General features: G+C 43.7%; 1 protein-coding gene across 3 annotated transcripts in view; it reads left to right on the top strand.

The window, feature by feature from the left end:
• Nucleotides 1–13163, top strand: part of oca2 (oculocutaneous albinism II) — a 526553-nt gene that overhangs the window by 122664 nt on the left and 390726 nt on the right. For all 3 annotated transcript variants that reach the window (XM_043692287.1, XM_043692289.1, XM_043692288.1), the window contains exon 4: nucleotides 6050–6232. In XM_043692287.1, the coding sequence (XP_043548222.1) occupies nucleotides 6050–6232 (183 nt within the window). The remainder of the gene's footprint in view (nucleotides 1–6049; nucleotides 6233–13163) is intronic.

Below are 13163 nucleotides of genomic sequence, written 5' to 3'. Positions count from 1 at the left end.
GGGTGAATTTTTCATATGTTGCTTGCAAAGTTTTATATGAAAACCTCTGTACATTCTATGGACTAGCCTTACCTTAACAGTTGTGTTGATGCTGTAAAATCTATTTTCCTTCCTAACAAAAAAAGCCTTTCAAATAGAACTAATTTGAATTGTTGCATTTTTGCCTGTTATTTGAAGGAATTAACTGAAGCCCAGTTGTTGCCTGATGTAATCGTTGTGGCTGATATTGAATCTCTTCAATTCCTTGACGTCTTGCAGCAATATTGACTTCACAAAAATCCCATTTACATTGTTATGAAAATTACTACAAATGCTTGAGATGTCACATGCATTTTCTCCATCCTGCAGATGTTCAAGGTGGTACATGTGTAACCATTTTACACTGTCACATTGTTTTATAAATTAAATGGGGGAGAAATTGTTTGCTATATTCCTCATTAATATTGAATAAAGCTGTGCATCCTTTGCAGTTTGAGGTCCACATTGCTGCCTGACCCTCTAGAATCAGTGAAGTTGTGCCCAACAGCACTAAGATCACTGTAATACTCAGCTTGTTGGCATGGAACAGGATGCTGCTCTTGGATGACTCTCTTTCTGCTGAGTTTGGGGAAGATGTTGAAGTTGCCGCTGGTGCCTCCATTGTTCTGTGGTACCTATTGCAGGTTGCCAAAGTTTCTGAAGCTGTCTGGTAAGCCATGACCTTAATCTCTGGCTTGGAGGGCCATAGTAATGTTTTAGAGATGCTTGTATAGGATTGCCTGGCTTGTGGTCAGCCGAAATGGAGAAGGCAAATCTGGGAAGGCAACGAGAGACTTCATCGGGAATGTGCAGAAGCCGATTGGAGGTATCAAGAGGGAGGGATCGCACAAATTTTGAAACAACGCACCCACCCTCTCAAATACTGCCTGCCCTGCACCGTGGCAGTGGCTGCAGATTGTGGGTTGGACTTGCTAGCTATCTCAGAATGATCAGTCTTGACCTTGAAGGGCTGCCTAAGAAGAAGAACCTGGACATTCCACCCTGACAGTTTGAGAAGGAGTTTTAAAAAATATATGGAAGTGAAATACTGGTGTCTCGATCATAGGCTCCCTTTCCTGATTGGACCCTTCTCTTGTCCCCAGGTTTATCCTCACCCCAGGGTGCTGCCTCACTCTTGACTATTCCAATAAAGCTGTGTACTCTTACTTCCCAACCCTCTCATCCTCCCCAACCTAGTAGCCTCCCCTTTTTACCTTAGTCCTGGATGCGCAGACAGTAGAGTCATAGAGCTGTACAGCATGGAACCAGACCCTTTGGTCCAACACATCCATGCCGACCAGATATCCTAAATGAATGCAGTCCCATTTGCCAATATTTGGCTCATATCCCTCTGAACCTTCCTATTCATGTACCCATCCAGATGCCTTTATATATTGCAATTGTAACAGGCTCCACCACTTCTTCTGGCAGCTCATTCCATACATGCATCACCCTCTGTGTGAAAATGTTGCCCCTTAGGTCCCTTTTCCCTCTCACCTTAAACCTAGGCCCACTCGATGGGCTGAAGGGCCTCTTTCTGTTTTGTGACTGGGATTTAGAATCTGGAGACTGAACAAAGAACAAAGAAAATTTACAACCAGGAACAGGCCCTTCGGCCCTCCAAGTCTGTGCTGATCCAAATCCACTGTCTAAACCTATCGCCCAATTCCTAAGGATCTGAATCCCTCTGCTCCCAACCTATTCATGCATCTGTCCAGATGCACCTTAAATGAATCTACTGTGCCTGCCTCTCATACCTTTGCTGGCAACACGTCCCAGGCACCGGCCACCCTCTGTTTAAAGTACTTTCCTTGTGTATCCCCCTTAAACTTTTCTCCTCTCACCTTGAACGCTTGACCTCTCATTATTGAATCCTTCACCCTGGGAAAAAGCTTATCTCTATCCACCCTGTCTATATCCTTCATGATTTTTGTAGACCTAAATCAGGTCTACAAAAACCCCCTTAATCTCCTTTTTTCTAATGAAAACAATCCTAACCTACTCAACCTCTCTTCATAGCTAGCACCTTCCATACCAGGCAACATCCTCGTAAACCTTCTCTGCACCCTCTCCAAAGCGCCCACATTCTTTTGGTAATGTGGTGACCAGAAGTATATACAGTATTAGATTCCCTACAGTGTGGAAACAGGCCCTTCGGCCCAACCAGTCCACATCGACCCTCCGAAGAGTAACCCACCCAGACCCACTCTGACTAATGCACCTAATTCTATGGGCAATTTAGCATGGCCAGTTCACCTAACCTGCACATCTTTGGACTGTGGGAGGAAACCGGAGCACCCAGAGGAAACCCACGCAGACACAGGGAGAATGTGCAAACTCCACACAGACAGTCCCCGAGGCTGGAATCGAACCTGGGATCCTGGTTCTGTGAGGCAGCAGTGCTAACCACTGAGCCACCATGCTGCCCTAAATTTCTAAATGCGGCCAAACTAAAGTCTTGTACAATGTTACAGCTCTTATACTCAATACCCCGTCCGATGAAGGCAAGCATACCATATGCCTTCTTGACCACTCTATCCACCTGTGCAGCCACCTTCAGGGTACAATGGACCTGAACTCCCAGATCTCTCTGCTTATCAACATTTCCCAAAGCTCTTCAGTTTACAGTATAGTTCGCCCTAGAATTAAACCCTCCAAAATGCATCACCTCACATTTGCCCGGGTTGAACTGCATCTGCCACTTCTCCGCCCAACTCTCCAATCTATCTATATTCTCCTGTATTCTTTGACAGTCCCCTATGCTTTCTGCTACTTCACCAATCTTTGTGTCATCTGCAAATTTACTGATCAGACCACCAATGCCCTCTTTCAGATCATGTATGTATATTACAAACAACAGTGGCCCCAGCACTGACCCCTGTGGAACACCACTGGTCACCTTTCTCCATTTCGAGAAACTCCCTTCAACCACTACTCTCTGTCTCCTGTTGCTCAACCAATTCTTTATCCAGATGAAGGGCGATTTTTCCTGCTCCTCGGATGCTGCCTGACCTGCTGTGCTTTTTCAGCACCACTTTAATCTTGACTGTAATCTCCAGCAACTGCAGTACTCACTTATGCCCAGTTCTCTATCCACCTAGCTTGAACACCCTGCACAACACGTGACTTCACTTCCTCCAATAGTTTACCATGGTGAACCTTATCAAATGCCTTACTAAAGTCCATTTATATGTCATCTACAGCCCTTCATTCATCTATCAACTTAATCACTTCCTCAAAGAAGTGCTTGCGGTTCCAACAGTGGCAATTGCTTCCACTGGCACTGCAGGATTGCCACCTTGTCTGACTGGTTGGCAGCTCCCTGAAGTGGGGATTACTACTCTGTGAAGGGCAGATGTCCTAGCTCCAGCCATTTAGCAATGGCCACTGTGCTGCCAACATTGGCAGTTGTGTTCCTGATGACCACATTCTGTAGTTCCTGAAAGGTCTTTCTCAAATTTTTATATTTTGTTCTCTAACCTTAGACTTCCCAGAATCACATTTATTACTGTACATTGTGTCCATCATGCCAGTACCAGTTATATTATCCATTTCAGATCAATTATCTAGTATCAACCTTCTGGCTTTTCCCCATATCCTCACACACCATTACTTTCCAAAAAAGTCTGATGTCCTGTTGAATCCTTCAAATGAACCTCAACATCCCTTGCCCTCCCACCAGAGGAAATAGTTTATCTTGTGCCCTAACTTAAGATTTTGAAAACTTTTAATCAAACTGCTCCAAGATTTGGTTGGATTTCATAAAATTGATTTCATTTCTATTTGTTTGATCTTTATTTATTTTCTCAATTGTTTCACTTCTCACTGGGAAATGGTCCCAGAGGCCTCAACATCTTTTAATTGCTAGTGAAGCAATGAATCACAAGTGCAGACCCTGACCTATTCAGGCGAAAGTGAGGACTGCAGATGCTGGAGATCAGAGTGTAGATTAGAGTGGTGCTGGAAAAGCACAGCAGGTCAGGCAGCATCTGAGGAGCAGGAAAATCGACGTTTCGGGCAAATTCCTGATGAAGGGCTTTTGCCTGAAACGTCGATTTTCCTGCTCCTCGGATGCTGCCTGACCTGCAGTGCTTTTCCAGCACCACTCTAATCTAGACCCTGACCTATTCAAACCAGTTTGATTCTGCTTCCACCAAGATGTCCATTCACTTCAGTTGCCCACCCTAAGATCATCTATTTGCGCTCAGAATGCCTACAGTGCAGAAGCAAGCCATTTAGCCAATGAAGTCCACATCAAATTCTCCGAAGAGAATCCCAGCTATCCCTGTAACCCTGCATTTCTCGAGGCTAATTCACCTAACCTATGCATCTTTGGACTGTGGGAGGATACTGGGGCACCTGGTGGAAACCCATGCAGACACGGGGAGAACGTGCAAATTCCAGACAGACAGTTGCCCGAGGCTGGAATTGAACCTGGGCCCCTGGCGCTGAGGCAGCAGTCCTAACAACTGAGCCACCATGCCACCCAAACTGAGCTTTATTACATTAACACTTTTTGGTCTGTATTGCTGCATTTATAGAATTAGCTATCAAAAAACATTTTGAAAAAAAGCTTAATTTGACATTTATCTGTTTAGTTTATCCCTGTTAATCATTGGATTAGTCTAATTATTGGAATTTCCTTAAGGTACATTTGCACAAAGAATAGTTAAAAGCTTAAATTTAATGTTTTGAGAAGATTTGTAGCTCGGTTTGAGGCACTGGATGTAAGTTTGCTCACTGAACTGTAAGGTTCATGTTCAGACGTTTCGTCACCATACTAGGTAACATCTTCAGTGAGCCTCCGGACAATGCCAGCTTCATCCGGAAGCTCACTGAAGATGTTACCTAGTATGGTGACGAAATGTCTGAACATGAACCTTCCAGCTCAGTGAGCAAACCTCCATCCAGCTTAAGTTTCTTCATCTTACCTGATCTGAATAATGTTTCTTAATTCTTTCATGTATCTGGTTGTTAATGGCAAGAGCAGAATTTGTTGCTCATCCCTTACTGCTCTGGAATTGATTCACTTGCTCGGCCATATCAGAAGGCAGCTAAGTGTCAACCATGTTGCTGAGAGTTTGGAGTCACATGTAGACCAGACCAAGTAAGTTCCCTTCCCAAAAGATATTAGTGGAACAGATGGACTTTTATGATAATTGACAATGACTTCATGGTTGGACTTGCAACTGCATTTGAAAGCATTAATCTGAGTCTCTGGATTTCTAGTGGCATTGCCAACACACCACTATCTATCATTGAGAATTGTGTTGTTTTTGGTCTGCATTAGATGGAATCAGTGTACTTCTCCACTGAAGGAAGGAAGGAAAACCAGCTTTCCAAAGCACCGGGTAAATTCTAGGTCCTGACCCCATAGCACTCATGATTAAATGCTAATGCCCAAATTAGACAGAAGGTGAGGTTGGCACCCAAAAGCAGTCCACGACCACCTTGGAGCCTGCTGTGGCCTTACCAAAGACAGTAGGCATCTTCTGGTCCAGTGAAAGGTAGCGCGTAGATTTGGACCCAGATTACCCAAGGGCCCAACCTGATACACATTCCTTTTGTTATGCAGGGAACCTGACAACTCTGCACAGACCTTGGTCAAGTCGCATACAAATCGACAATGTTGGAAATATTCAGCAGGGTGGGCAGCATTTGTGGAGAGAATATGAATTACTGTATCAGATCAATGACCTTCTATCAGAACAGAGCCAAAACATCAACTCTGCTTTTTCTGCACTGATGCTGCCCGATCTTCTGAGCTTTTCCTGTAATTTCTGATTTTGTTTCTGATTTCCAGCATCTGCAGTTCTTTGGCTATTTTTGTTTTCTACATGAACTTTTTTTTTCCCTCTCTACAGATGCTGCCAGACGTACTGAGTATTTCCAGTTTTATTTCACATGCAGTCCTCTAGTTGAGGCTGAACCTGGATCCTATGGCATCCTTGCTTTTATACTCTGTGCCCCTATTAATAAAGCACTGGATACTGTGCGCTTCATTAACTGCCCTCTCATTATCTGTTGCCAGGAGAAACTACCTGACGCTTTATGAAGCAGATCCTGATGAATCATGGGAATACAGTTCAGGTGAACTGGAGCAACGAGGCCGACTGGGGAGTGAGGTTGGCTGCCTGTCTGCATCAAACTCTACCGAGAAATGTGACATCTTGGACAGTCTCCACCTGAACTTCATACTTCCTAACAAGCTGAGGTAATCAATACCCTACATTGCCCATTGGTTTAATAGTTTTCTGCTGATGACTAGTTTCATTTTCTCTCTGGTTTCCTCCTCTCTGCTTGGAAAGGCTTTGATCTTGCTTGATTGAGCTTCATGGGCCCATGCTACACATCATATTCCTCATGCAGGCAGAGTTGATGCATGTTACAAATGTGAGCTACCAACTCCATCCCCCCTCCTACAGTCTGTCTGAGGCTGAATTTGACTGTGTGCATCCCTATATGATTCCCAAGTTGAAGTCCTGCCCCTTAGGTCCCTTTTAAAGATTTTTCCTCTCACCTTAAACTCCCCAACCCTGGGAATGAGACCTTGGCTATTCACCATATTAATGCCCCTAATGATTTTATAAACCTCTGTAAGGTCACCCCTCAGCCTCTGATGCTCCAGGGAAAACAACTCCTGGCCTTTTATCTTCTCAATTACAAGACCCATTTTCCTCCATCTGTTTAGGATCATCCATTTCTTCTAAAAGCCCAACTCATGAATTTTTTTTACAATTAGGCCTGACTGTCTGAATGGTCTCTTGCTGGTCCACCACACTGCACCCTCTATAAAATTCAAAATTCTGTAGCCTTTACCAAAGCTTGCAACATTCACCCATCGCTTCCTTGCCTCCATTAGCTCCCAGTCCAGTCAAGCCTCAATTTTAAAATTCTCATACCTAGCTTCAAATTCTTCCATTTGTCCACCTCTTCCTAACTCTGCAATCTCCTTCAGCACAACAGTCCTTAAAGCTCTCTTTATCTTTCTGATTCTGGTCATTCATTGACCCTTGATTTCATCACTTTATCCACAGCTTCAGCTTTCTTATATTTATGTTCTAGAATTTCCTCCTCTAAATGTCTGCAGCATTTATTCTTCCTGTGAGATGTTCCCTATCTCCTTATCTTTGACCAAACCTTTGGTCACTGTCCTAAAACCTCCTTACCTCTCTAGGTCTCAAGTTTTGTTTGATAGTGGTTCTGTATGTATTGTAATGGGCGAATGGTAATATGTAGGCAAGATAAAAAGCATCATCAGTGATGTATAATCACATGGCTACCAGATACCAGGAAATTTCTTCATAGAAGCCCTGTGTAAAATCTTGTCCTGATGTAATTGGAAGACATAGTTCAATAAAATTTAATATTTACTTACAACTTGACCCCCCCCTCCCAAATTTCAATAAACCCAGATCCCAGAAATTACTAGAGAACAACCACAGATAGTGACATTGAGACAGTCACATCTGCCAGCATTTGACCCATATCCCTCTAAACCCTTGCTATCCATATACCCATCCAGATACTTTTTAAATGTTGTAATTGTATCAGGCTCCACGACTTCCTCTGGCAGCTCATTCCATACATGCACCACCCTCTGTGAAAAAGTTATCCCTCAGGTCCCTTTTAAAGATTTCTCCTCTCACCTTAAATCTATGCCTTCTAGTTTTGAACTCCCCTACCCTGGGGATAAGACCTTGGCTATTCACCATATTCACACCCCTAATGATTTTATAAACCTCTGTAAGGTCACCCCTCAGCCTCTAATGCTCCAGGGAAAACAGCACCAGTCTATTCAGCCTTTCCCTATTACGCAAACCCTCTAACCCCAGCAACATCCTGGTAAATCTTTACTGCCTCCAATATCAGAGAGACCAGAATTAAGTGCAGTATTCCAAAAGTGGCCTAACCCATGTCCTGTACAGCTGCAATGACATCTGACCAATGAAGGCAAGTGTATCAAACACTGCCTTCACTACCCTATCTAGCTGTGACTCCACCTTCAGGGAACTGTGAATCTGCCCCCAAAGGTCCTGCCCTAATTTGCCTTATGTTGATACATTTTTATAGTACACTGTGTAACCATTTAGGACAAGTCTCAGTATCACTTCCAAGTGAGTTTACGAATGTGGAGCAAAAACCATAAATTTAACCTGTAGTGGACCTGGCAATGATTTTGTAAAGGGGTAGGTATGGCATTGATAAGCCTGCCCAATCTCACCATAATTGAAGGCTTTAAACAGTCAATTAATGGCATTTTAGGCCACTATCCACCTGGACACAATTCATAGCCCACCAGTAGAGACACTGGAAAAGCACAGCAGGTCAGGCAGCATCCAAATAGCTGGAGAGTCGATGTTATGGACTTATGCCATTCCTGATGAAGGGCTAATGCCAGAAATGTTGACTCTCCCGCTCCTCGGATGCTGCCTGACCGGCTGTGCTTTTCCAGCACCACACTCTTCGACTCTGATCTCCAGCATCTGCAGTCCTCACTTTCTCCCAACTGAAGAGGGTCAGGGATGGGAGTGGGAGGCCATTAGGTTAAACAACTTCAGGACAGAGTGCACAGGCTTGGGGATCTCCTCTCATGGTCCCACTTTTCCCAAATGGGGGACGCTCCCCTCAACATGGATAAGATCAATGTCCTCTCCAGGAAATCAATGACAAAAAAGGTAGTGTTACACATGCAGTCTGAGAAAATCCTTGTTTTTCTTCCCAATCATTTACGTTCACATTATGGCCTAAGCTCAGGGTATCAGGTTACCATGAGATTCCTTTACGGTCCATTTATCAAATACATTATTCCATTCAGTTTTGTTTGAGCAATTTGGCAAAAGCAACACTGCATGATTTCAACCTGACGGCATTGTTACTTTCATTAACAATGGTTATGAAGAAATTTGCTCTTTCTTGCTGAAGGTGGCAGTGCTGGATAATCAAAAAACCGAGTTGTGGTGTGGGTGAAATTCCACATTTGTACTGAACGTTTCATTAGCGACTATCAGTTAATTTGTGGTAGCTGTGGTCATTTCAGATTCCAGGTCTATCAGCACGTTGTATCTTCTGGTGGTCTGTTAATGGGATGGTTGCTGCCACCACTTCTTCTTTCTAGGCTAAGGCTGAGGACCTGTACAGTTAGCAGTAATAGAGGATAGAGCAAGGGAGGGTCTTAACAAAAAGGAAATTTGTCTTGCAAAACAAGGCATAGTTCATTACATTATATCATTAAGTATTGACATTAACTAATTAGGGGTAATTACCATAATCGGGGCCAGACAGGTCACATCTGTTTCCATTGGAACCTTGAGGAACACTAACAATTTTTCAAACTAAAGACGGAGTGATGACTTCAGTATGGATGGAATCAATGTAGTTCAGTATGAACTTTTTCAGAACCATTACTTTATACAACAATAGGTAGCATTGCTGGATGATTGGTTAACTGAAGGGATAGAGTTTCAACAATTTTATACATTTCAGGGACTGGCATGGAATGCAGTTTCTGATTATCCTACATGGTTCCAATTAATATATTAATTGATGATTTCAATGCCAAATTATTGCTATGTGATTTTTGGCTATCTGTGCAATCATTCTGACCAGGACAATCTGAATAAAATTCAAATTGTGTTCTTTTGAATTAGCTCTTCACATCTGCAATATGTATATGTACTTGTTTACATAGGTCTGTGTAAATCAAGATTTATTTGCACAAGTGTTGCTTTAGGAGGACACAGAGTACCCACAGGAGGAAGGGTCAATAAGGAATCGACATGCTATCTTGCTTGTCCCGGTGAGATCAATGATCTTCTTTCAGGACTGCTTTACAGGTCTTGGAGTGAGGGATTTGGCTCCTGATCTGATAATATCACTCCCTCCAGACAGGAGGAATGATAATCCCAGCTGACCTCTTGTTATCCCAAGTGACCGTATCTCCTGATTTCAATTTCTTTGAAGGGGGCATGAGAGTGTTGTTCTCTTTTGGACAGTATTGCCCGTAGCCTTTTGGAGGCAGGTGCTCCCATTGTAGATGTAGTTCTTGAAATATTGTATACTGAAAAGATTAATGAACCTTTGAATGACGTTATCTGAGAGTCATGAGTGTAAGACAGGTGCTGTATTCTTGGAGAAAGTGAGGACTGCAGATGCTGGAGATCAGAGCTTAAAAATGTGTTGCTGGAAAAGCGCAGCAGGTCAGGCAGCATCAAAGGAAGGTTCCTGAAGAAGGGCTTACGTCCGAAACGTCGATTCTCCTGTTCCTTTGATGCTGCCTGACCTGCTGCGCTTTTCCAGCAACACATTTTTCACCCCTAGGTGCTGTATTCTTACCTTAGAGCCATTTAGCTAGATGCTGAAATATACGGGTTGAATCATAGAATCTCTACAGTGAGGAAACATTAGGCCCAACAAGTCCACACTGACCCTCCCAAGAGTATCCCATCCAGACCCATTCCCCCTACCCTATTGCTTTACATTTACCTGGATTAAGGCACCTAACCTACACATACCCGAACTCTATGGCAACTTAGCAAGGCCAATTCACCCTAACCTGCACATCTTTGGATTGTGGGAGGAAACTGGAGCACCCGGAGGAAACCCACGCAGACACTGGAAGAGTGTGAAAACTCCACACGGATCGTTGCCCAAGGCTGGAATCAAACTTGTGTCCCTGGCGCTGTGAGGCAGCAGTGCTAACCATCTGAGCCCTTTTAAAAGTTGTTCTCCAGTTTCCAGGTAATTACTGCAAGTTTTCATGCCAGTGACTAATAAAAGTACAAATGAGCTGAGTGAGGAAACTTTGGGTAACTCTATCTCTTTAATTGGCATAAAATCTATGCAGCTCTAAGGGAGTCTTACCATGTTGTATCATCATGGTGACTGTTAACATCAGACACCATCAAGGAAGTGGCATGGATGATGACACCACCATAGTCGGTTGAATCTCAGATGGCGACGAAACAGACTACAGATGGGTGGTGGAAGACCTGGAAAAATGGTGTACTGAGAACAACCTAGCTCTCAATGCCGGCAAAACCTAGGAACTCATTATTGACTTTTGGCGGGATGTTACTCATGCCTCCCCCTATACATTAACAGCACAGAGGTGGAACGAGTGGAGAGTGTCAAACTCCTGGGAGTGTTCACCAACAACAAGCTTTCTTGGATTCTTCATGCGGATGCACTGGTTACAAAGACCCAACAACATCTCTTCTTCCTCAAGCAGCTGAGAAAATTTGGCACGACGCCAAATACCCCTTGCCAACCTTTATAGGTGCGCCATCGAGAACATTCTGTCTGGATGTATCACTACTTGGTATGGAGACTGTACTATTCAAGATCAGAGACGGTTACAGAGAGTGGTGAACTTGGCCTGGACAATCACAAAGGCCAACCTCCCATTTATAGACTCCGTCAACAGGCCCGCTGTCAAGGAAAGGCTGCCAGTATTCTCAAAGATCCATCCCACCCTGGTAATGTTTTTCTACAACCTCTACCATCTGGGAGAAGGTACAGAAGCCTGAACACACACACCAGCCAGTTTCGAAACAGTTTCTACCGCCCTGTTGTTGGAATACTGAATGGACTCTCAAACTCTTAACATTCGCTTGTACCTGTGTTTTTGTTTTTGCCGCTGTTGACCTATTATTTACTATCTATGCTAGTTAACTCTGTGATTTGCCTGTATTGCTCGCAAGACAAAGCTTTTCGCTGTGCCTTGGTACACGCGACAATAAATTCAATTCAATTCAATTCACAAATTGTTATTTTTGACTCTGACATACTTGAATTGTTCTTATTTATTCATGAGACATGGGTGTTGATGGCTGGCCAGCATTTATTGCTCGCTCTTAGTTGCCCTTGAGAAGGTAATGGCTCTGTGCCATCTTGAACAGCTCCAGTCCATGTGCTGTGGGTTGATCCACATGCTGTTTGGGAGGGATTTCCAGGATTTTGACCCAGTGACACTGAAGGAGAGATGATATATTTCTGAGTTGAGTAGCTTGGAGGGGATCGTGCAGGTAGTGTTCATATGTATCTGTTACCCCTAACCTTCTAGACTCTAGTTGTCTTGCTTATTGAAGGTACTGTCTAAGGAGCTGTTGGTACGTTTCTGCGGTGAATCTTGCGGCTAAGTATCAGTAGTCGATGGACCACTCCCAGGAGCTTGACACACTCCACTCATTGCACCTCTGTGCTGTTAATGTGTGTGTGGGGGGCGGGGGGGGCATAAGTAACATCCCGCCAAAAGTCAATAATGAGTTTCTTGGTTTTGCCGGCATTGAGAGCTAGGTTGTTCTCAGTGCACCATCTTTCCAGGTCTTCCACCTCCCGTCTGTAATCTGTTTCGTCGCCATCTGAGATTTGACCGGCTATGGTGGTGTCATCATCCATGCCACTTCCTTGTGAATCTGGTGCCAATCAAGTGGCCTTTATCCTGGATGATGCCAAACCTCTTGAGTATTAGAGCTGCACCCGTCCAGGCAAGTGGGAAGTATTCCACAACACTCCTGAGCTTTGACTTGTTGATTGTGGACAGGTTTTGTGGAGTCATGGGGTGAGATACTTATTGCTCCATAGCAAGGAACATGCTGAATATCTTTGAACACATAGTTTTTGCTGTCAGTAAGGAGAACAGTCCTGTGACTTCCAAGCTGAAAATAACTGCTGAATATCAGATTTCACCAATTTCATTCTGAAGCAGCTTTAATTCCACCGAGAGATGGATCAGCAAGGAAATGTCACGAGCTAGATTTTCTTGTTCCTCAATGTAATAGCTGCAGGCTGTGATAGAAAGCTATAATTGTGTTAAGGTAAGGGAGAGCTTGGGTGGGGGTGGGGGCCAGTGAGAAGTGTTGAGTAAGTGCAAAATGAGAGTGAACCATTGTGCAGCAGGAGTTGGCTACAGGATGAACATATTGACTTGGCTAAACTGCTGGGAATACATCCTGTGCCCTCAGACAAAGTAAGATGTCGAACTGAGAGCATCTGTAACCAACTTTTGGCAGTTCCAGACTGCAGTTGTGCGTATGTATGAGTGAGCAAAGAGAGAAAATTGAATTAACAAAAGGTAAAGGCCACAATTATTAAAACAAAAGTCTTAGCTTCAAGTTTTTTTTAAATATATAAGAAAAAGGCAA

The sequence above is a fragment of the Chiloscyllium plagiosum genome, chromosome 6 (genome assembly GCF_004010195.1).
Source record: "Chiloscyllium plagiosum isolate BGI_BamShark_2017 chromosome 6, ASM401019v2, whole genome shotgun sequence".
Taxonomy (NCBI): Eukaryota; Metazoa; Chordata; class Chondrichthyes; order Orectolobiformes; family Hemiscylliidae; genus Chiloscyllium; species Chiloscyllium plagiosum.
Note: the sequence above shows the minus strand (reverse complement) of the source record. Positions and strands in the feature narration are given on the sequence as shown.